The sequence below is a fragment of the Dendrobates tinctorius genome, unplaced genomic scaffold (genome assembly GCF_039654945.1).
Source record: "Dendrobates tinctorius isolate UK_male_01 unplaced genomic scaffold, ASM3965494v1 ptg000162l, whole genome shotgun sequence".
Lineage (NCBI taxonomy): Eukaryota > Metazoa > Chordata > Amphibia > Anura > Dendrobatidae > Dendrobates > Dendrobates tinctorius.
The window spans coordinates 74049425-74074822 of record NW_027361829.1 but is presented as its reverse complement, the minus strand read 5'-3'; the positions used below and the strand labels follow the sequence as shown (position 1 = coordinate 74074822).

The 25398-nt window shown below is 47.2% G+C and overlaps 1 protein-coding gene across 1 annotated transcript in view; it reads right to left on the bottom strand.

The window, feature by feature from the left end:
* Positions 1-1155: 1155 nt before the first annotated feature.
* The window catches only part of LOC141052558 (transmembrane channel-like protein 2), a 362090-nt gene continuing 337847 nt past the window's right edge, over positions 1156-25398 (bottom strand). The window contains exons 19-20 of the mRNA XM_073549810.1: positions 1412-1529; positions 1156-1199 (exon numbers count right to left, since the gene is read on the bottom strand). Coding sequence (XP_073405911.1) covers positions 1156-1199; positions 1412-1529 — 162 coding nt within the window. The remainder of the gene's footprint in view (positions 1200-1411; positions 1530-25398) is intronic.

Sequence of the window (25398 nt, the reverse complement as noted above, 5' to 3'; positions counted from 1 at the left end):
GACACCATCACATGTTTGTCAACACAGTGATTCTAGAGCAATGCCCCCATCCCTTATGGGAAATATGTAAAAACATGCAAAACACAAGCCACGGAGACACCATCACATGTTTCTCAATGCAAGCAATGACTAGCCAGGTCTTTCCCCGGGAAGGAGCAACCACGGGAAGGGCAGTCTCCAATGAAGGAAGCCACATATGCCAAAACATGGTATCCATCCACAGACAGCTGTTTCGGGGTATTGCCCCTCATCAGTGTGGAGTAGGAAACTGGCCAGTAGGAGCAATGCCTAGTAAAAGACTGTGAAAAATGAGGATGAATGAACTCATGGAGATCAACATCCAACACTGCGGAGACACCATCATACGTTTCTCAACGCAGTGATTCCAGAGCAATGCCCCCATCCCTTACGGGAAATATGTAAGAACATGCAAAACACAAGCCGCGGAGACACCATGACATGTTTCTCAATGCAAGCAATGACTAGCCAGGTCTTTCCCCGGGAAGGAACAACCACGGGAAGGGCAGTCTCCAATGAAGGAAACCACCTATGCCAAAACATGGTATCCATATACAGACAGCTGTTTCGGGGTATTGCCCCTTATCAGTGTGGAGTAGGAAACTGGCCAGTAGGAGCAATGCCTAGTAAAAGACTGTGAAAAACGAGGATGAATGAACTCATGGAGATCAACATTCAGCACTGCGGAGACACCATCACATGTTTCACAATGCAGTGATTCTAGAACAAAACACAAGCCGCAGAGACACCATCACATGTTTCTCAACGCAAGCAATGACTAGCTAGGTCTTTCCCTGGGAAGGAACAACCACGGGCAGGGCAGTCTCCAATGAAGGAAACCACCTATGCCAAAACATGGTATCCATCCACAGACAGCCATGTTTTTACATATTTCCCATAAGGGATGGGGGCATTGCTCTAGAATCACTGCGTTGAGAAACGTATGATGGTGTCTCCGCAGTGTTGGATGTTGATCTCCATGAGTTCATTCATCCTCATTTTTCACTGCCTGTTTGTTTTAGGCCCTTAGTAAAAGATAATAGTCCAGGACAACCACTTTAATATCAGGAGAGCAAATCAAATATATGCTGAAAGTTATCAACAATTTAGAAATGCATACGTTTCATTCATATAGTTTCAGGGCTCACGCAAAGGGAAGAATGCTTGAAATTCAACTATAACTAATTGGAATAGAGACACTATTACTTTTTGTGATAAGAATGATCTCTTTATACCTCAGGAATTAAAAGCTCACTCAACTAAAGTGATTCCCTTATTTTAGGAAAAAAGAAATTACATGCTACATTTAACTCAGAAGATGTATCAAGTCTATAATACTTCACGAATATAGGACCATGTGGTTGTTTGATCTTCTCTGATCTTTTTTTCATACCTGCATTTTGTAGCCTGAGGGCATTTCTTGCACTTGGAGGAAGTAATTCTTCTAGATCTCTCATAACAGAATTAGCTTGTGTATTATTATTTCGCTTATTTTTTTCTTCTTCCCTTTGCTGGGGAAATAAATCACGGTTAGTTCTCCATGCAATCAGATGATAACAGGATTACAGATCAGCCCAATGACAAGCAGAAGTTATGATCTTTTCTTATTAACGCTATGTGAAAATCTAATACATCTAAATTGAGCACATGCTAAATATTTAAGCTCAATTGACTTTGGCAGACCTTGTGTAATGTATAGTAAAATAACAAGTACTTCACTAATTACTCAATTGGAGGGAAAAAATATCCAGATTTTTTATCCTTCCAAATTGTCTTGATTTAGTTTGTTAAAATTAGCAAAATCTCCCATTGGTGGTATTTGTCATAAAATAAAATAATATCAATGCTCTGCTAACTAACAAAACTAGACAAGCTTTAAAATGGACCCAAGCCACTTTTTATAGACAAGCCAGTAAGGATGGTTTCACATTAGCATTTTTTAGCGCAGCGCATCGTGCTCATGGTCTAGCGTTTGCACGCGTTCGTGTTCGTTTTCGTGCGCATGCAGTTTTTTGTAGTGTGCGTCTAGGCGCGCCAGACGCAACCTGTTGCATTTTTGGGTCCGTCCAACGGCGTAAAAAAAATGCATGCGCACGGAATGCACAAAAATAACATATTACAGTCTATGGGAGCGCAGGCGTTTGAAATTGCATGCGTTTTAAGAGTTCACATGGCTAGAAACTGGTTAAAATGCATGCGCCTAAAAAACGCAAATGCATGCAAAACGCATGATGCATTTTTTGCATGCGTTTCTATTGCGCTCGAAGCGCAGCGCTAAAAAACGCTAATTTGAAACTAGCCTAAGCCTAACAGAATGCACGCCAGAAAACTCAGACAACAGAGGTCTTTAATTTAACTTCTCACCTGGATAAAATTTATAGCACCTTCCATACATACTACCAAAAATTATATTCATAATCACAAAACCCCCCTCAAATTTGATACAGGCCTTTTTTCAGGACCTTCATCCAAACAAAATATCTGATCCAGAGGCTCAATGACTCCAATCTCCCATAACTACCGAGGCGTTAACCCATACAGTTAACCATCACAAAAGCGAAAAAGCCCAGGGTCCCAATGGTCTATCTGCAATATGCTATAAAAAGCACATTGTACCTAGAAGGAATATAGAGGTCACATAGGGTCTTATCTGAGATAAAAGGAATATTTGTGAGGGATAATCCAATTCACTCACCTATTAGGCTGTGTGCCCACGTTAGTGTTTTTTTCATGTTTTTTAAGTGTTTTTTGCTTAAAAATCACTCAAAAGAAGCATCCCATTCATTTTAATGAATTTTGCACTTTTTTTTTCAGTGAAAAAACGCTTCGCGGTAAAAAACGCAGCATGCTCATTTTTGTGGAAAAGTCCACGTTTTTGGCTATTTTCTATGTATCTGGGGACGCGCGGAAAAAAAACGCATCAAAAACGCGCGTTTTTTGCTCAATATAATAATGCAGTGATCACTTATAACACTTTAATATCAAAAGCTGATAGACAGAATATTCTGAACAAATCAGAGAAAAATTTCCTGAGAGTTGTAAATCCCCCAATTGCCTTTTTCTATCACCTCCCCAAAATCCACAAGGATGCTAAAAGACCCCCTTATGGAACTAATTTTTGGACTTCCATGCGCTGCTTGGTAAAATACAGGATTCCAATTATAGTTGAAGATTAATCATTTATTCCCAACGCGTTTCAAAGTAAGAACTACTTCTTCCTCAGGGGATGACACATATCATGTTATTTGTCATCCCCTTAGGAAGAAGTAGTTCTTACTTCGAAACGCGTTGGGAATAAATGATTAATCTTCAACTATAATTGGAATCCTGTATTTTGTCAAGCAGCGCATGGAAGTCCAAAAATTAGTTCCATAAGAATTGATATATTAGCGGTCACTTGTCTGGCCACTGGACGTGCAGCAGCTGAATACGAATTGTATATGCCTGATCTCTCCTATAATAGGTGAGTAGATTTCTTTTATAATTTTAACATTAACCCAGATAAGACCCTATTGCGCTTTTTCCTGTTCCTATAGTGTACTATAAAAAAGACCCCTTGGGAGACCCATAATTTCAGGGATAGGGTCCCTGACATCGAACCTTGCAAATTATGTGGATGTAGTGATGCACAGACTCGTAGACCAACTACACAGTTATTTGAGGGACTCCAGTCATCTAATCTGACTTACGAAGGACATCTCATGGAAGAACACTTGTTTTCATCTCCATAGATGTATCCGCCCTCTATTCCAGCATCCCGCATGATTTGGGACTGGTGTGTTTTAAAACATTCATAGACATTGATCCACGGTTGACACCCACACAAAAAGAATTTTTGTATGAAAGCATGCAGTTCATACTCCATAATAATTTTTTTACCATTCAAGATACCCTATACCATCAGATACTTGGTACTGCGATGGGCTTGAAGGTGGCACCTACTTATGCAAATTTGTTCATGGCCATCTTCGAGTCCATCTTCATATACAGCAGTTCACATGCCCCCAATATCATCATTTACAAACGTTACATAGATAACTTATTCTTCATTTATGATAATTTTAAGGATGATGTGGGCTCCTTCCTCAGGAACATTGAAGATAATACCTGGGGTTTGAGTTTCACCCCTGTTGTAAACCCTGACACAGTCCACTTCCTTGACCTAACTTTCTTTCATGTTAATACAAAAATCCACACAAGAACCTACTTCAAACCTGTGGATGCGAACAGTTATGTCCATTATCAAAGTGGGCACTACACCAAATTGCTGAGGAATATCCCACTTAACCAATACAAAAGAATCAAGAGGAACTGTAGTATGGACATAGATTTCATTAACCAATCAAAAGTCTTATCACATAGATTTCTTGAAAGAAGTTACCCCAAAAAACTGATCCATAGAGCCTTCTCTGAAAGCAAAACAATAGAACAGACAGACTTAATCTTCAATAAAACAAAAAAAATTAGCATCTGATACTAAATTTAATTTCAATTTTATTACCACTTTTTCAGCTCAGAACAGAAAAATTCGTCTGGTTCTGAAAAAACATTGGGGTATACTTCTTAATGACCCCATATTGGGGAAGCTTCTTCCCAACAATCCCCTGATAACCTTCCGAAGGGCCCCGACATTAAAAAACATGTTGGCTCCAAGATGGCTAAAGAAAAAAGAGGACTTCAATTACTCTGCAAAAAATGCTCGAACAAGGCTCCTATAGATGTGGCATCCTGAGATGCCTATGCTCCTCTAGCATCATTCATGATGCAAAAACTTTTTCATCAGACAGTGGAAATTCAGATGCGTTTCAAATCAAATACCATTTGACCTGCCAATCCAGTTTCGTCATCTACGTCATCATATGCGAATGTAAGAAATTATATGTGGGCAGGACAACGCCACAGCTACGTAATAAAAGAATAAACTCACATAGGCATAAAATAAAAGAAGGATTTCTACAGCATGGCCTTTCCAGGCATTATGTGGGTCGCCCTCCCAGGGCTGTGGGGTACTCGATACCAGGCCGGTGTCAGGGGAATGTGTCACAGCAGCGGTGACCCAATCCGTGGCCCTGGGCACCCAATATCTATGGCAGTGGTGTTAAAGGTGTTAGAGTTTATTGGTATAGTTCGTGACGCCACCCGTGGTATTTGGCAAGTGAGGTGTTAGCCAACGCTGCATACAGATCCTCTGGGACTGATGGTGTGGTGCAGCAGAGATGGTATAGCTCCCCAAAGGTGGAGCTGTAGTCCCAGGGCAGTGTAGGTGCAATGGATGAGGAGAGGCACAGGATGTTGTAGATGTTGTTACCCAGGTATAGCGATGCGGGAATAACTGGAGGACACCAGAGTATGAGGTTCCAAAGCTTTACTCACTGTTTGCAGTTCACACCACTGCCTGCCTCTGTACTGTGTTCTCCAGGTCAGGGCTCCAGCCAACCTCCAGGAAGGACAGGACTCTCCCTTCCACACTCCGCCAATATGTACCTTCACTGAACGACTCCTCAAATGCGCCTTTAGGTGCGAAGCACTCCAGTACTTAGTTACCCTGGAATGCCTCTCTCTAGATGTTCCTAGTCTTTACTTGTATGACAGACAGCTGTAGCCTGCTTCGGGGACTCCTCTCCTGAGTCCCGGCTCTCTATCTGTCTCGCTGTTGTGTCCCAAGTCTATGGTGGGAGTAAGGCGTTAGCGGCTCACTACTCCTCCGGTGTCTGTTGCCGGATATAAAGATCCAATCAACCTCGGGGACCGGGCCCCGGCCTTTGCACTGAGAACCTATAGGCAGGGTTCCTATCCAACCCACTGCTCCTCTCTGTTCTCCTTCTCCTTCATTCCGATCTGTTCTATCTCTCTCTTATGGAATCTGTAGTCTTTGGTCTACGTCTCTTTCTCCTTCTCTTCCTTCCCTGAGAAGCTCGTTCCATTAAGACCAGTCCTCAGCCTCTCCTGTCTGACTGCCTTCCTCCGCCTTGAGCTCTTCTCAGGCTGACCTGCTGTCAGCCTGCTCTCTTCTTTGGGTCTCTCCCCTGACTGACCCCTTCTGGGTCTCTCCCAGACTGACCCCTTCTGGGTCTCTCCCAGACTGACTCCTTCTGGGTCCCTCCCAGACTGACCTCAAATCCTACACTTTCCCTCTCTTTTATATCATCTAACTCCACCCGCCTCTCAGCACATCTCGTGTTACGAAGCAGGGTTCCACGAGGGGTGCTCTGCTAACCCCCAGCCTGTAGCTGTTAGGTGGCCCCACTGAACTATCCTGTGTGTGGAATGCAGGTGTGGAGCGTGGTCAGGAGTTCCCACCTTACCTGGATGGTGGGGCACTACACCTTAGGAGAAGATGCAGTACATCTGTGGTGACTGAAGCCTCAGGGGTGCCACATACCCCCCGTTAAACACAGCACGTCCGCGGGCTGCAAGACAACAAAAGGTACAATACAGGAACACACAAAAAATTTTAAATGCTGTTTAACAATACTTATCTAATCTTCCTAGTATAGGAGGCGCATTTCTTAAACGTTACAAACAGGCTAACTTCCTATCTTAGTATCAAAGTTTACTTAAGTGCAATTCTCAACTCAAAGTGCTATACTCAACACATTCTCTTTATTACATTTTCTATCAATTATTCTCTTTTTCTTTTTCTCTACTACTACTGCTATTGCTGGATGCAAGACACTGACCATCTACTCTTTGCCTGTCACCTGTCACTTGCAATTCTTCAATCTTTATTCAATTCTCACATTCTATCTCAAAATTTTACTAATTCTCTGTAACAAAATATTCTATAAAAGACATTTACTTTTCATGAGACACAATATTATCAAATATGTTATCAATAAAACATTCAAAATTCTTGTAAGGTGCTGAACACTGCTCCCAGCCGGGATTTCTTGCAGTGTCCCTTGAGGTCGACATCATTCTTCGAAAAGTGTCCATGCAAAAACCTTTATCTTCGCAAAGAGTCTTTGTATGTAAAACCAAGAAAGGGCACCTAAAGAGGTGCAACTATTTACAATAAAAGTTTTTGGATCATACAGCGTTCATGATCTTCACAGTTCCATTTCAAAACAAGGCTGCCAATCAAAAACTGGGAAACATGATGAGCAAAATAGGCAAAGGCACAACTGGTGCAAACAAAACCCTCCTGGGTACGAGATTTAGAAAGTAATTGTATTTAATTGTGGTCCCCTCCTGGGGTTCTGGTAGCTGAACTGGAACCATCACCTAATGTAACACTTTGGGTATCTTCATCTTGGGGTAGAGGTGACATACTGGTTGGGGTTGGCTGTTCTGCCACCATGAAGTTGAGTTCTTCCTGATCCCGCTGAATTCTTGCCAAGCGCATGTACTCAACTTCCCATAGAGAGGGATAGGGATTGGTGGGGCCCAGGGAAAGGGCCATTGAAATTTCTACTGTTTGCGGGGATATGGGTCCTTTCAGTTCCATAGGAAGTTCAGGGGATGGTGCTGCAGCCCGAGGCTGCCAGCCAGGAACAACTTTATCATCTCCCCGCATAGGCACTACAGCCGGGGATCGTCGGCAAAGGTCAATGGGCCCGTTCCTATCTGCGGGTTCCGCTCCCAAAACCAGGGTCAGACCAGGGGTAGCGATCATACCTGGCGCTTCCAGCCGCGGTTCCGGCTCCGGTTCCTGGTGGTAAATGGCAGCAGCCGCAACTCCCGGAGTGACCGGTGGAGTAGGCCGTAGTTGGATCCGTGCCGGGACCAGGCCGGTCTCAGCTGAGGTTGACGGCGGAGGCCGGTGCCACCGTGCCCGGTCCAGGCAGAGACATGGTCCCGGTCCTCCATTCTGTTCCAGAGCCCTCATGTATCTCTTATAGACGGGGCTCACCCAATGACAATATCTGTTGTGAGGCGGTGGCGGACGCAGCTGAGGATGAATCAGCGGTCTCAGCCTCCGTGTAGGCGGCCTAGGGACGGGTGACTTCTCCCCCCTTGTTCTTCTGTCTTCTCATCTGTTTTCATCATGGCGTTCTGGTGTTCGTCTTCTTGCTCCGCCCTTCTGCTCACCACTGGCTTTCTCTGCCCCTCCTTCCGGGGGCGACGTCTTCTTCCCACGCCTCCATACCAAGCCAGTATATGAACACCTCGGGGGGTGGGCCATGCATCTGTCACATAGTAATTCAGGCAGGGACTGCCCAAGACTCTTCGCGGTCTTTTCTTAGGACCTCCCATCTCTTCACGCCCTTCTTCTCCGCGCCAGCGGCCATTTCTAAAGTCCATTTTACAGTCTATTAAATTTGGTCTTCTGCACATTTTCAAAAATTGTAAATCCAAGGCACATAGAACCCGATGGCATCGGGCTTCGTCATCCTGTTCGTGACGCCAAGTTGGGTTGCCCTCCCAGGGCTGTGGGGTACTCGGTACCGGGCCGGTGTCAGGGGAATGTGTCACAGCAGCGGTGACCCGGTCCATGGCACTGGGCGCCCAATATCAATGGCGGTGGTGTTAAAGGTGTTAGAGTTTATTGGTATAGTTCGTGACGCCACCCGTGGTATTTGGCAAGTGAGGTGTTAGCCAACGCTGCATACAGATCCTCTGGGACTGATGGTGTGGTGCAGCAGAGATGATATAGCTCCCCACAGGTGGAGCTGTAGTCCCAGGGCAGTGTAGGTGCAATGGATGAGGAGAGGCACAGGATGGTGTAGATGTTGTTACCCAGGTATAGCGATGCGGGAATAACTGGAGAACACCAGAGTATGCGGTTCCAAAGCTTTACTCACTGTTTGCAGTTCACACCACTGCCTGCCTCTGTACTGTGTTCTCCAGGTCAGGGCTCCAGCCAACCTCCAGGCAGGACAGGACTCTCCCTTCCACACTCCGCCAATATGTACCTTCACTGAACGACTCCTCAAATGCGCCTTTAGGTGTGAAGCACTCCAGTACTTAGTTACCCTGGAATGCCTCTCTCTAGATGTTCCTAGTCTTTACTTGTATGACAGACAGCTGTAGCCTGCTTCGGGGACTCCTCTCCTGAGTCCCGGCTCTCTATCCGTCTCGCTGTTGTGTCCCAAGTCTATGGTGGGAGTAAGGCGTTAGCGGCTCACTACTCCTCCGGTGTCTGTAAAGATCCAATCAACCTTGGGGACCGGGCCCCGGCCTTTGCGCTGAGAACCTATAGGCAGGGTTCCTATCCAACCCACTCTTCCTCTCTGTTCTCCTTCTCCTTCGTTCCGATCTGTTCTATCTCTCTCTTATGGAATCTGTAGTCTTTGGTCTACGTCTCTTTCTCCTTCTCTTCCTTCCCTGAGAAGCTCATTCCACTAAGACCAGTCCTTAGCCTCTCCTGTCTGACTGCCTTCCTCCACCTTGAGCTCCTCTCAGGCTGACCTGCTGTCAGCCTGCTCTCTTCTCTGGGTCTCTCCCCCTTCTGACCCCTTCTTGGTCTCTCCCAGACTGACCCCTTCTGGGTCTCTCCCAGACTGACTCCTTCTGGGTCTCTCCCAGACTGACTCCTTCTGGGTCCCTCCCAGACTGACCTCAAATCCTACACTTTCCCTCTCTTTTATATCATCTAACTCCACCCGCCTCCCAGCACATCTCGTGTTACGAAGCAGGGTTCCACGAGGAGTGCTCTGCTAACCCCAGCCTGTAGCTGTTAGGTGGCACCACTGAACTATCCTGCGTGTGGAATGCAGGTGTGGAGCGTGGTCAGGAGTTCCCACCTTACCTGGATGGTGGGGCACTACACCTTAGGAGAAGGTGCAGTACCTCTGTGGCGACTGAAGCCTCAGGGACGCCACATATGCGTTATATCATAACAAAAGGATCTCCTTCAGAGTGATCCCCATTGATCATGTTCCCCTTGATAACCCCAACCGAGTCCAGACTCTTAACAGGAAAGAGATCTTCTGGATTCACAAGCTGAACACTATAAATCCCCACAGACTCAATGAAACAACTGATTTGTTCAACTGATTTATTTATGGAGTGTGCACTGTTCCCCTGTACAACCCACCTCAATTTTCCTCTGTATTTTGTGATACAGATCTGACAAACATCTGATCCTTGTTATGAAGGGGTTCATCCCTTCATGGTTTTTTTTAATTAAATTATTTTTTATTTTCATTTTATTTTTTTATTTATTTTGTTGTTTTTTTACTTTTTATTTTTTACTCTTTATTTTTATTATATAATTTTTTTTCTCAAATTTTTTTTTGTTTTTCTTCTTCCAGAGTTTTTTTTTTAATGCACTGTCATCTATTTGATTTCAACTACCACCAAATAAAGAGATCCAGTCAAATCCTTCTGTGGCTCAATGGTTTAAAACACAGTTAGCAGGGTCCTGTTAAAGAATATATGGGTTAATACCATAGGTTCAAGCACTCCCCCAGCTTGCAAAGTTTCATTTATTTATTGAATTGCTTTTTTATTGTGGTTTATTGTGTTTCTCTATATGTAGATTTTTAAATGTATGAACAATGGTTTTAAGTGCTATACTCCATTATATTTTATGATTGTTTGTTGTGTTTATGATGCTTAAGTCTGATTCCCCGCCCATTGGGTGTGGCCTTTTTTTTTTTAAAGGAAGCGTCTCCATCTGCCTCTTTTGCTATAAGTAGCAGACCCTGTATGTGTATGTGTATAGACTGTCCTGAGGAAGTGGTGTGATCACCACGAAACGCATAGAAATAAAGTCTATTTTCTATTACATCCACTTGGACTCCTCTGGTACATCATCCTGACAGGCGAGCAGCGCAGTCTGATGCCCCATTCTCTTCACCTAGCGAAGGACAAAAAATACATTGAAATTCTCCTCCCATATATTAGCAAATTTTGCAACTCTTTACTGCAGGGTAATCAGATGCCACCTGAATTCTATACCGCTCAAATAACGGTCATACCGAAGCATAAAAAGTATCTACACTTAAGTAAAAATTATAGACCAATCTCTCTGCTAAATTTAGATTTAAATTTTTTTACATCCATAATAACACAAAGAATTAATGCATGCTTATCCTCCCTCATTCATCTGGGCCAATTAAGATTCATTCCTCATAGGCAAGCCCAAGACAACACAAGGCGTAATTTAGATATTATTCACTCAGCAAACCAAAACAAAACACCTCTAATACACCTAGCCCTTTTCATAGAGAAAGCTTTTGATTCCGTCTCATGTCCCTTCTTATTTGAAACTCTTTCGGTTTCTGGTTTTCCACCTGACCTGTTTAAATCTTTACAACTATTATATGCCTCCTACTTAAAACTACCCACCACAAAAACCTCAAGCCATTATTCTACAGAGGGGAACGAGACAGGGATGTCCCTTATCTCCTGCCTTTTTCACACTAGTGATGGAGCCCCTGGCCAAAGCTATTAGCACACACCCTGATATTAAGGGATATGGATTAGCTAATGATAAACTCACTATAAGGTGAGATTGTATGCAGACTATCTTTTGCTGACTATCTCACAACCCATCATATCTTTACCTAATCTCTTCAAGGTTCTCTGTTCCTTTGAAAAGATTTCTGGTCTTAAGGCCCCGATACACATAAAGATGTACCAGCGATCCCACCAACGATCCGACATGGATGGGATCGCTGGGACATAGTTAGGCTGATCACTGGTGAGCTCACATAGACAGACCCACCAGCGATCAGGACCAGCGAGCAAGCTGGTATCCAACATAAACATCGGGTTTCTAAGAGCCGCGCGGCTCTTAGAAACCCGCTGTTTACGTTGGATACCAGCGTGACACTGGTTTCCAAGGTAAAGAGCAGGTTTCTATGAGCCGCGCAGCTCTTAGAAACCCGATGTTTACGTTGGATACCAGCATGCAGCGTCGCTGATCGCTGGCTCCCGCTGCCACACGCAGCGATGCGTGCTGGCCAGTGGGAGACCAGCGATGAAAAAACGGCTCAGGACGATCCAGCACGATCAGCAATACCCAGCAGGGGGGCCGGTCACTGCTGGATGTCACACACAGCGATATCGCTGGAGAGATCGCTGATGTGTCACAAAATCAGCGATCTCGTCAGCGATATCGCTCTATGTAACGGGGCCTTAAGAATGAATGTGGAAGTCAGAAGCAATGTTCATTAACACACCTACATTGGTACAAGACCACATTATTTCCTAATTTAACTTTATCAAAAAAGAACATTGTCTAACTTACTTAGGCATCAACCTCACTGTTAATAGATCATCCTGGTATAAGTGGAATTATACCCTGATGATTCAAAAGCTTCATACGGATCTCTCTAAATGGTCCAAGCTATCGCTGTCATGGCTGTTACTTATTCACTCTATAAAAATGGTAACACAACCGCAATTTTTCTACCTAGTCAGATCATTACCAATACCGATATCTAGCACAGTATTTGCAAAAACTCAATCATTGATTTCCATATTCATTTGCAAAGGAAAATGCTCTAGAATACCTATGTGTACCATGTTATTATTATATATTATGCTTTTGGTTATATAGCACTATCTAATTCCACAGTGCTTTAAAAACATTATGATAACTGTCCCCAATGAGGCTCACAATCTAAATTCCCTATCAGTATGTCTTTGGAGTGTGGGAGGAAACTGGAGTACCGGAAGAAACCCGCGCAAACACAGGAAGAACATACAAACTCCTTGCAGATGTTGTCTTTGGTGGGATTTAAACGCAGGACCCCAGCACCGCAAAGCTACAGTGCTAACCACTGAGCCACTATGCTATTTAAACTACAGTAGAAATCTGAGAACAATGGGAGAGTTCTAAAGAGTAAGTTTCACTCTATAACAAAAGCATTCATAGAACCATGGGAGACTTCTAGATAGTCATTTAAATAACAAAAACATTCCGAGAACAGTGGGATAGTTCTACATATTAATCTAAATAATAGTAACAGTGCAAGAACAATGGGAGAGTTCTACAGGATATTTAAACTACAGTAGAATTTCAAGAACAATAGGAGAGTTCTAAAGAGTAATTTAAATAACAATAACATTCTGAGAACAATGGGAGCGTTCTCCAAAGTATTTATTTCTTAATTATTATGCTTTGCTGATATAGCTCCATCTTAGTCCACAACACTTTACATACTTTATCATCACTGTCCCCAATGGGGCTCACAATCTAAATTCCCAATCAATATGTTTATTCATAGAATACTTGAGGGCCTATCCCTTCCCAATTTCTCCCTATGTTATAAAGTAGCCAAATTAGCTCAACTAACAACAGTCTCCACTGTCTCTAACTTGCCAAGATGGGTAAACTTAGAATCTTCCCTAATAGCACCATTTTCTATTACAGGGCTCATGTGGTCAGCAAACCCGACATATTCTAACATGTCGACGGTAGCCCCATATACCCACCATTCCTTATCTTTATGGAAAAAATGAGGTTTCGATTGCAGTGACAATCAAAAGCCTCTCCACTATTGTCTCTATTCTACAATCCTATGTTTATTGCTGGTTGAGAAGCTAATTCCTTCAAATGGTGGTTATGCAACAAGATTATTATCTTGAAACATCTCTGGCCACAAACTAATACTGTTATAACTAGGTCAGAATTTATTCAGAAATGCAACTAACACTTAACAAAAGAGATGCACATGTACAAAGTTTTACATTTCGCTAGATAAAACTCGGGTACCTCGAATTCGCATATCCCTACAACCTTTTAACATAAATGCCTCTATGACCCGTTTTGGGTGTGGGACTATTTCCTTACTTTATTCTATATGTCACACCACCTAGGAATAAAAAAAAATAGAATGGAATATATGACGCAATAGGAAGAAGATTTGAGTTTTGTGTTACGTAATGAAGCTTGGTCACGCTACTGTGAAAACTTGTTGAGAGGCAGTGATCAAACTTCTTTAACCAACACATCTCTCAAATTGTTACATAGTATGTTCTATGTCCCCACGCAACTGCATAAGATATACCCTAACACGTTGGATAGGTGCTTTAGGGGTTGTGATATACCAGGTGATATAGAGCATATTTTGTGGTCCTGTCCACTTGTGAAACCATTTTGGCAGAATATCATTACCCTAGTTAATAATACATTCAATGAATCACTGCAACTTCATCCTGCAGTCTTACTTTTTGGGAATACTCCAAAGGGCACCAATAGTAAAGCTAATAGGCTAATTAACTGTATAACTATGGAATCACAGGTACATATTTCTTCTAATTGGAAGACTTCAATCATATCCTTTCCTAAGGTTATAAGTAGAATAAATGCATTGATGTTGTATGAATGCATAGAAGCTACAAGAAACAATATTTTTGAACAAGTCTTTAACATATGGTACCCTTGGATAGACCGCCAGTGTAACCCCTCAGTCTGTGTGGCACTAAATATTTCACCTTGATTGAATTAGAAACTTTGTTATAGTATCACTAGATGTTTGCTGGGAGGGTATAAATGATAACAAGGGATTGCTATTGTAAACATATTGTCATGTCTGCCATGTCTGTCATGTCTGTTTTGTCTCAAGAACTCCTGGAGCGATGTGCATGAGCATATCTTGTCTGCTATCCTGCTTGCTCCCTAGAGCAGTGTGCACACTCACCTCATGTTTGCTGAGCTGCAAGATGCCTGCGTTTCTGCTTTGCTCTCTGTGATCTTCTCGTCATGTCTAGAATCCCTGATCATGTGTCTTTCCTAGGATCCTGCACTGTCTGGTTCTGCAATCATCTTGTCATGTCTAGAAACCTTGATCATGTGATGTTTCCTAAGATCCTGCACTGTCTGGTTTTGCAATCATCTCGTCATGTCTGAAACTCTGATCATGTGACCTTTCCTAGGATCCTGCACTGTCTGGTTCTGCAATCATCTCGTCATGTCTGAAACCTTGATCATGTGACGTTTCCTAAGATCCTGCACTGTTTGGTTCTGCAATCATCTCGTCATGTCTAGAATCCCCGATCATGTGTCCTTCCTAGGATCCTGCACTGTCTGGTTCTGTGATCATCTCATCATGTCTGAAACCCTGATCATGTGACTGCACTCTGTGATCCTGGAGCGTCTGAACTAGGAAGTTCTTCCCTGGTCCTGACCCGGAAGAGGAGGTGCTATGCCCTATATTAGACCGCCCCTTCCTATGCTCAGGGCCTGAGTATTGTGTGGTGTCCCTGCATGGCTGCTTGGTCTGTGGGGCGCTCCCTCTATTCTGTGACCTTGCACTCTGCTCTGTCGTGCGTCTCTGCACACGCTCCGTGCTCATACTCCGTCTCTTGTCCCGTGCCTTGTCTTATGTTTGTCCGTTGTGCCATGTTCGTCCTTGTCCTGCTTGGACTTGTAGTCCTTCTGTTATTCTCTGCCTTGCCTGTTTTCGCTATGCCTTGTTTCGTACCTTGCCTTGCTCTGCCTTGTTCCTCCCTAAGGTCTCAGTCTTTGCTTGCTCTGCCTCGCTCTCTCCTATGGTGCTCTGTAGTGCTCCCTGGCACACGCACCATCCCTCCTTTCTTTCAGTTTGTGCTCTTTTCCATGTCTAGTTCCAAGGCTCTGCCTTGGCCCGGCTCTGGGCTTCGGCCGACGCGCCGCTGCTAGACTCTTTCCTATTATGCTCTCTTGCATGTTTCTAGGCTAGTCCCAAGGTTCTCCCTTGGCCCGGCTCTGGGCTTCGGCCTACGCTCCGCTGCTAGCTCTGTTCTTGCTCTGACCTGATTCCGTGTTTCTGCCTATGCTTCCGTCCCTGGTTCCGTACACTGCCTAAGCCCTGCCTGGTTTCTTGTCTTGTCTTCCCTTGCTGCTTCGTATGCTCTTTGCATGCGCCTGGCCTTCCTAGCCTCCTGTTTGTGCCTCAGCCGTGCCCGCCCTAGCCGTGCCCTCCTGCTTGTGCCTCAGCCGTGCTCGTCGGTCAGTGACAGCTGTGTCGCCTGCCATGCCTCAGCCGGGTTCGCTGGAGTCTTGCCCATCTGTGAGTGCCGCAGCCCAATCAGCTAGCCAGTGCCCCAGCCGTGGCCTCTGTGCTCCCTTGCACTTCACGCTGTTTCTGCACTGTGCTCTGCGTGCTCTCTTAAGCACGCGCAGGCCCTCGCCTGCCCATGGCATACCTCCCCGTGCTTCTGTAAAAGTACGCGCAGGCTTTGCCATGTCCGCTGTCGTGCCCTCTTGCACGCACAGGCCCTAACCCTCTCCTGGAACCCTGACCCTGACGTGCCTCTCTGCACGCACAGGACTCTGCCTCCCCTGACCCTGGCGTGCCCCTTTGCACGCGCAGGACTCTGTCTAGTATCTTGTGCCTTGGCGTGTCTCTACACACGCACTCTGTCTTACCTTGTGCTTTGGCGTGTCTCCAAGCACGCACCCTGTCTTGAACCCTGGCGTGGCTCCAAGCACGCACCCTGCCTTGAACCCTGGCATGCCCCTTGGCATGCGCAGGCCTCCATCCTGGGAACCTGATCCTGGCGTGTCTCCAAGCATGCACCCTGCCTTGAACTCTGGCGTGTCTCCAAGCACGCACCCTGCCTTGAACCCTGGTGTGTCTCCAAGCACGCACCCTGCCTTGAACCCTGGCGTGTCTCCAAGCACGCACCCTGCCTTGAACCCTGGCGTGTCTCCAAGCACGCACCCTGCCTTGAACCCTGGCGTGGCTCCAAGCACGCACCCTGCCTTGAACCCTGGCGTGGCTCCAAGCACGCACCCTGCCTTGAACCCTGGCGTGGCTCCAAGCACGCACCCTGCCTTGAACCCTGGCGTGGCTCCAAGCACGCACCCTGCCTTGAACCTTGGCTTGCCTGCCGGATTCCCGAAACCTGCCGACCGTTGCCAGAGGTCCGGAACCAGATGACTGCGGCCTGATGTCTGGAGCTGATGTCTGCAGCCTGATGCCTGGACCCTGTCTGTCATTGCCAGTAGTCCGGAGTCCGATGCCATCGCACCCCGTCTTGGATCCTGGCGTGTCCTAGCAAGCATCCCTTCTAGGAACTCTTGTGTGATCCCTATCAAGTATCCTGTCCTGGACCCTGGTATGTTTTCATGCACGTACTATGCCTGGAACATTTGGCGTGCCCTTGCACGCATCCTGCCGTGTTTCACTGTTTGTGCCCTGCACCTGATTCCCTATTATGCCTTGCACCTGAATAAAGTGTGAATCCACGTTTGAGGAAGAAACTGTGTGACTTCGCTTTATGTTTGGTATCCTGTCCGTCCTGTTGTCAGACACTTAATAGTGTCTCCTTGAGCCGGCCGTCTGGTCCAACTGCTGTGGTGGCTCACCCCCTTGGTCTTGCCCCTGACACTCCCTGTACAGGGGGTGGGTTCTCACTAGGTCAGCTCGCCCTAGGTGGGTGGGTGCCATAGCCCAGAGGGTCCACTCTAAAAAGGAAAATTACTCAGTGTAAGCTGACGTTCGTCACAGAATACTCAGGCCATGGACTCCGCTGGTACCTCGGACACCCGTCTGATGAAGGATCTACTCTGTCTCCTGAACTCGCTTGAAAATGGCAGTACCCCGGCCACTCTTCTGATGTATATCAGACCCGGCCCTTGACCTCTGAACTTGTTTGGAAATGATGGCAGCCAGAGTAAGAAGACTTGCTTGTCTACCCGCAGTCCTCCCCACTTAATCCCCGTGTCTCATCCACGGCCCCTGTGTCTTGACCGGTGCAGGTGTCTGTTTCAGATGTCGGATCACCGTTGTTGGTGTGGTTTGTACTAAACTCTGGTTTCTGGCGAAGAATTTTTTTTTTTTTCTTCTTTCCAGCCCTGGTAAGAGAGGGCTTAAGGAGGGGGATACTGTCATGTCCGCCATGTCTGTCTTGTCTGTTTTGTCTCAAGAACTCCTGGAGCGATGTGCATGCGCATATCTTGTCTGCTATCCTGCTTGTTCCCTAGAGCAGTGTGCACACTCACCTCATGTTTGCTGAGCTGCAAGATGCCTGCGTTTCTGCTTTGCCTTCTGTGATCTTCTCGTCATATCTAGAATCCCTGATCATGTGTCTTTCCTAGGATCCTGCACTGTCTGATTCTGCAATCATCTTGTCATGTCTGAAACCTTGATTATGTGACGCTTCCTAAGATCCTGCACTGTCTGGTTCTGCAATCATCTCGCCATGTCTAGAATCCACAATCATGTGTCCTTCCTAGGATCCTCCACTGTCTGGTTCTGTGATCATCTCGTCATGTCTGAAACCCTGATCATGTGACTGCACTCTGTGATCCTGGAGCATCTGAACTAGGAATAGGAAGTTCTCCCCTGGTCCTGACCAGGAAGAGGAGGTGCTATGCCCTATATTAGACCGCCCTTTCCTATGCTCAGGGCCTGAGTATTGTGTGGTGTCTCTGCATGGCTGATTGGTCTGTGGGGCGCTCCCTCTATTCTGTGCCCTTGCACTCTGCTCTGTCGTGCGTCTCTGCACACGCTCCGTGCTCGTACTCCGTCTCTTGTCCCGTGCCTTGTCTTATGTTTGTCCGTTGTGCCATGTTCGTCCTTGTCCTGCTTGGACTTGTAGTCCTTCTGTTATTCTCTGCCTTGCCTGTTTTCGCTATGCCTTGTTTCGTACCTTGCCTTGCTCTGCCTTGTTCCTCCCTATGGTCTCAGTCTTTGTTTGCTCTGCCTCGCTCTCTCCTATGGTGCTCTGTAGTGCTCCCTGGCACACGCACCATCCCTCCTTTCTTTTAGTTTGTGCTCTTTTCCATGTCTAGTCCCAAGGCTCTGCCTTGGCCCGGCTCTGGGCTTCGGCCGACGCTCCGCTGCTAGACTCTTTCCTATTATGCTCTCTTGCATGTTTCTAGGCTAGTCCCAAGGTTCTCCCTTGGCCCGGCTCTGGGCTTCGGCCTACGCTCCGCTGCTAGCTCTGTTCTTGCTCTGACCTGATTCCGTGTTTCTGCCTATGCTTCCGTCCCTGGTTCCGTACACTGCCTAAGCCCTGCCTGGTTTCTTGTCTTGTCTTCCCTTGCTGCTTCGTCCTAGCCGTGCCCTCCTGCTTGTGCCACAGCCATGCTCGTCGGTCAGTGACAGCTGTGTCGCCTGCCATGCCTCAGCCGGGTTCGCTGGAGTCTTGCCCGTCTGTCAGTGCCGCAGCCCAATCAGCTAGCCAGTGCCCCAGCCGTGCCCTCTGTGCTCCCTTGCACTTCACGCTGTTTCTGCACTGTGCTCTGCGTGCTCTCTTAAGCACGCGCAGGCCCTCGCCTGCCCATGGCATACCTCCCCGTGCTTCTGTAAAAGTACGCGCAGGCTTTGCCATGTCCCCTGTCATGCCCTCTTGCATGCACAGGCCCTAACCCTCTCCTGGAACCCTGACCCTGACATGCCTCTCTGCACGCACAGGACTCTGCCTCGCCTGACCCTGGCGTGCCCCTTTGCACGCGCAGGACTCTGTCTAGTATCTTGTGCCTTGGCGTGTCTCTACACACGCACTCTGTCTTACCTTGTGCTTTATCGTGTCTCCCAGCATGCACCCTGCTTTGAACCCTGGCGTGGCTCCAAGCACGCACCCTGCCTTGAACCCTGGCATGCCCCTTGGCATGCGCAGGCTTCCGTCCTGGGAACCTAATCCTGGCGTGTCTCCAAGCACGCACCCTGCCTTGAACCCTGGCGTGGCTCCAAGCACGCACCCTGCCTTGAACCCGGGCGTGGCTCCAAGCACGCACCCTGCCTTGAACCTTGGCTTGCCTGCCGGATTCCCGAAACCTGCCGACCGTTGCCAGAGGTCCGGAACCAGATGACTGCGGCCTGATGTCTGGAGCTGATGTCCGCAACCTGATGCCTGGACCCTGTCGGTCGTTGCCAGTAGTCCGGAGTCTGATGCCATCGCACCCCGTCTTGGATCCTGGCATGTCCTAGCATGCATCCCTTCTAGGAACTCTTGTGTGATCCCTATCACGTATCCTGTCCTGGACCCTGGTATGTTTTCGTGCACGTACTATGCCTGTTTGTGCCCTGCACCTGATTCCCTGTTATGCCTTGCACCTGAATAAAGTGTGAATCCACGTTTGAGGAAGAAACTGTGACTTCGCTTTATGTTTGGTATCCTGTCCATCCTGTTGTCAGACACTTAATAGTGTCTCCTTGAGCCGACCGTCTGGTCCAGCTGCCGTGGTGGCTCACCCCCTTGGTCTTGCCCCTGACACTCCCTGTACTGGGGGTGGGTTCTCACTAGGTCAGCTCGCCCTAGGTGGGTGGGTGCCACGGCCCAGAGGGTCCACTCTAAAAAGGAAAACGACTCAGCGTAAGCTGACTTTCATCACACATATAACCCTTAAAATATATGTTTATTAGAAAATACATTTATAAAATAACACTTATAGAAAACCTTAGTGCACAAGTTAAGTGATGGACTAACATAATTAAACAATATACTTCATTAATGACTGTTTCGATAAACCATTTCTTTGTGACAGTCAAATGTATTCCAATAGAGAGCCACTATAATGTCTACACCAAACCATAATTGTAAGGGTTAAAAGGTAGCAGGAGGGAGAAATGGGCTAGATGAGTTCTAATGGAAATATCCTAAGTAGAACCACACATGGCCTAGGAAGCCCTACGTGTCCTCTTAACATCCCCACCAGCCAGCAGAGGTTGGCACCGTAAAATACAATATTTGGCTCCCCCACTCCACGGTGGCTGACCCTCACTTACCCTGCAGGCCCTGTGCTGATATATATACAGGGAACCTAGACTAGACAGTAAAGAACTAGGCTAAAAGTGGAGCTCATCTAACCTATTTGTCCCTCCTGCCTACGCTTCAACCCTTCTACTTATGGTTTGGTGTAAGTAGGAGGAGACATTATAGTGGCTCTCTATTGGAATACATTTAACTGTCTCAACGAAATGGTTTATCGAAGTAGTCATTAATGAAGTATGAAATAGTAAAGAAGAAAGGATCTGCAGCACTCACCCAATACTTTTTCAACTTGTGGTTTTAATCCATTATAAAAACAGCCTAGTTACATGCGGAGGTGCAGGTGTCAGGGGAGTCTTTCATAAGAACAGAAGACCTGACAGACTACGGCCGCTTAACACCTTTCTGGCGCTTCTACGGGTCTTCTTTATTATTTCATACCATGCACTGTATTCTTTTCCACCACCCAGAAGAGATCCTATGAGGAAAATTACGAGGAGTAGCTTGTGTGTGCTCAGGTGCCTGAAATAACCCTCTATTTTTGTGAAACATTTTTATTAATGAAGTACATTGGTTAATTATCTGTTAGTTCATCACTTAATCTGTGCACTAAGGTTTTCTTCAGGTGTCAATTTATAAATTATGTGGTGTAGTTACCACTATGTCAGCTAGGGGGCGCTGCGTGGGTGTCCCAGGACGGGTGTACAGGCACATTCAGTGTGGTAACAGGAGCAGGGTCCTAAATGACCATTATGGGTCTCAAGGTGGGTGGCCTTGGGATGCAGGCTCCAGGGTGTACTGATCAGCAGAGGTACTGCTGATCTTTCTGTTACACTGTGTCAGGGAAGCCTGTGTGTGTCTATACAACCTTTAGTGATGTCATAGTCATGTGATCACCTTTGGGTGTGGTTACAGGGCTATGTAATTGAGGTGTTTGGCACATGTGAGAGTGTGAGGGAGTCTGTCTGAGTGTGGACAGACTTCCATGTGTCCAGGTGGGACACTACAGAGAGTGTATATGGGGAGGACTACAGCTCCCAGCATGTGCTGAGACTCTCAGTCCGAGTCTGAAGCCACGGACATTTCTGTTCCTTTGCCTGAAGTGAAGGTTACATTTCAGTGTTATGCTGTCTATGGTTTATGGAGTAATAAACCTGGTGAAATTTTAAAGGAACGTGCCTCATGTTTGTCTCCCGCTACACCTAAGCGAGTCGAATCCCTACAATTGGTGACAGACTGCGGGCAGCGATTCCCAGAAGCACGTGTGGCAGCGCTGGCGATTCTGAGCCAGGAGAGCAGACGGTCTGACAACCGTGAGTAATACTGACCGAGGTCAGAGAAAGTGACTGTATTAATATTTGTGGGATACCTCTGAGGAGAAGAGGCGTCCAGGAACCTGTGTGGCCGACACAGGTAACAGACAGGAGTCTGTGTTGCACTGACCTGGGTCAGTGAGAGACTGTGTTCCTGGAGGGTTCAGTGAGCAAGGTCCTGGAGGGGTCAGTGTTGGGAGGTTCTGGGAGAGGAATCGGATCCCTGGAACACGTGATATGACCTTGGACCTGGTGAGGCGTAAGTGTTGGGCAGTCTCAGGCGGAGACGGATGTCCTGAAGAGCACCCGCTGAGCCCCTGGACCTGGTGAGGCTGGTGTGTTGGGAGACCCTGGGAGGAGGGTCGGCTCCCTGAATAGCACCCGGTGTGCCCTGTGTGTTGGACGGTCTCAGGTGGAGACGGTACGTCCTGAGTGGCACACGAACAGGACATGTGAGAGACTGTGCATGTGTTTTTTTTCTTTTTTTTTTTCTTTTCCTCTGCAAAACCTGAAGGTGCTTGCTGTGGCTCAGTGGGGTCACGAAGGTCTCGCAGCACAGGGACCTGGTGTTTTCTTTAAGGGATCTGCCCTGGGAGCATTGGTAGCAGACGCTGTCTGTCTACGCCATCCTGCTGCAGCTTTATGGCATGTGCCTAAGCGGATACAGTAGTTGTGGCTTTACACAACTATTAAGGGTGAGTACCCTGTATTATTGCTGCATAACCCATTATACCTGCCCTGGTAAGGCCCTATGGGCGCACTTTTGTGGCTTTTTTATCTTTGAGGGTGACAAGCGGCTTCCAGTAACCCGGCGGGGTTACGAAGGTGACAAGCGGCTTCCGGTGGATCGGCGCGTCCACGAAGACGGAGCAGCAGGGACTGCAGTGACACCAGCCGCTGTGTGTGTGTGAACAGCAGCCGGAGGTGCTGGTGGTTTGTGACAGCAGAAGCTGTGGTGGTGCCAGCAAGGACTTGTCTGGTATCGTGAGAGAAAAACTGTACTGTGTGAACTGTGGCATAAGAAGTTCTGCAGAACGGACATGGGGAAATCCCAAAAGGGGGCGGTGACCCAAAAGGGAGTGGTAACCAAAAAAGGGGTGGAGTCCCAAAAGGGGGCGGTGACCCAAATTAGAGTGGTAACCCCAAAAGGGGTGGAGTCACAAAAGGGGGATGTGACCCAAATTGGAGTGGTAACCCAAAAGGGGGTGGAGTCCCAAAAGGGGGCGGTGACCCAAATTGGAGTGGCAACCCAAAGCGGGGTGGTGGTCCAGAAAGGGGCCAAGTTTGAAGAAGTGACAGCACTAGGTGACTCAGTAGGTACGTCTGGAGTACCGCAGTGTATGTGCAGGTCTTTTTCAGAATGTGGAATATCATTTCCAGGTAGTAATGACGGGCCACAGATGTGTACAGTGATGCTGCACCGGGAAGGAGCCTTTGGTCGGCTGGACTCAGAGAGTCAGGTGACTCTGACAGGAACGCCTCTCGTTTTCTCTCTGACCGAGAAAAACGTCAGGGTTCGCTGTAAACACGGGGTCACGGTGAACTACGCAGTAGACACAGTAGTGTTTGAGGGGACCAAAGGTGGTGAGTGCCAAGGTAGAGGAATACCACGGGACTTAGTCTATGCCTGGGAGAGGGGCCGGGACTTTCTTTTGTTTGATGACGTTTGGTCTGACGATGGAGATGCTTCGACTGTGGGACAAGCAGACACTGAGACAGTGACGGCTCCTGACATGGACAGGTCAGAGGTAGAACTGACCAGAGCAAGAAGTACATCTGCCCAACTGACGGACCTGACGTCTCGTGATAAGACAGATGGTGGGCTGGGAGATGAGACTACTGGACTAGACACATTGGTGCTGGACGGTAACTGGAGGGTTCACTCGACTGGGGTGACTGACCCAGTGGTACCCTTTAACGATATAATTAAAGAGGTAGTGGTGCGACACGTGATGGACAAAAGAGAACAAGATCGTGAGATACAGCTGATAAAGGAGACTGTAACAGAACATGTCGAACGGGAAAGAGTCCTAAGGCAAGCAGCTGAGCACAGAGTGGATGAGCTGGAGAAGGAAGTCTCTGAGCTCAGAGGTCACCTGTCAGCATGTAAAACCATGAACAAGACCCTGTTGGAAGATATGGAGGTGCTCAGAGAGGCCCAAGAGAAGCATCAACAGGAGATTCTCAGGAGAGAGGATCAGCGTCGCTACCTGGCAGAGGAGCGAGATAAAGTTCTGCAAGAACTCAGTGGAGTAGTAAAAGGTCTTCTGCAGAAGAAGTGGATGGGTGAAGACGTACAGCGGCCGTGCCCGACTGATAGCAAGGCAGAACTGCCAAAGCCCATCTTGGAAAAGGGTCCTGAAGACTGTAAATCTCAGGAAGATTGTGAACCAAGAGCTGCACAAGACAGTCACCCGGTCTTGGCAGATACCTTGAGGGAAGTGTCCGTGGGGAACCCAGAGCCATCTGTCCAGGATGAGAGCAAGTCCATGACCTTCAAGTGCGTGATGGAGGTACCCAAAGACGTGCGAGAAGCGTGTGCCAGCGAAAGTGTGCATGAGACCTTTAAAAAGGCAGTAAAGGCCTATAGTGTGAGCTGGGCACCAGAAACAGACCAGTTGGTGATACTGGCAGAAACGGAAGACACAGAGAGAAGGGTGGCTGTCCTGAAGGAGATGCACGAAACAGATGCTCGTGGAGCGTAATAGGAAAGCCGCTCAACGTCTGGAGCTTGCAAGGGAAGCACAAAGTCGGCTGGGCTTTGTGGAAGACATAATTCCGGTACCCAGAAATCTGGTGGGGAAAGTCATTGGCAGACTTGGAAAGGTGATGCAGGAGATGGTGAATCGATCCTGTGTGAAGAGAGTGAGGATCCCACCTGCTGGTGAAATCCAAGTCGTTATTGAAGATGACATGGTTCCTGTCATTGTGGTTGGTTCGGTGGAAAGCATTGGGAAGCTTCGCATGCTCCTGGAATATCGGGTAGCGTACCTGAAGGAGATTGAGCAGCTAAGACAGGATCGACTGCAGATGAATGAGCAGATAGAGAACGTCAGGTGGCGTCCACCTCCAACCCAAGGTGTAAGGACCCGAAGGGATCCTCCAAGGAATGAAAGGACAGGTAGTCGAAGGCAAGAATGTCGAGAGTCCGCAAGTGGCAGTTCTAATCTTAGTAGCATAGGCACGAGACCCGGTGGTGGACGTAGCGACAGAGGGTCAGACTCAGACCAGCCAGTTAGCCCAACTGGACGTGGGACTCATGACCATATGAACCGGGAGAGTCAGCTAGTGAGAGAAAAGTCGGGTGACGGAATGCACTGCAGACAGGTGGAGACTAAAGAGTGTCTGGTCACACTGATGGACATTCACGGGAAGGCCAAAGCCCAAGGCCGAGATACTGACCACTGGGGGCAGGGGAGGCCTAATGTAAATATGCAGTATGACTACCGAAACAGACGGAGATGGTCCTCCCGACTGGTAGGGCAAGGTGACATGGGTGCCAGGTCTCAAGATCCCTGGGTGATGTCAT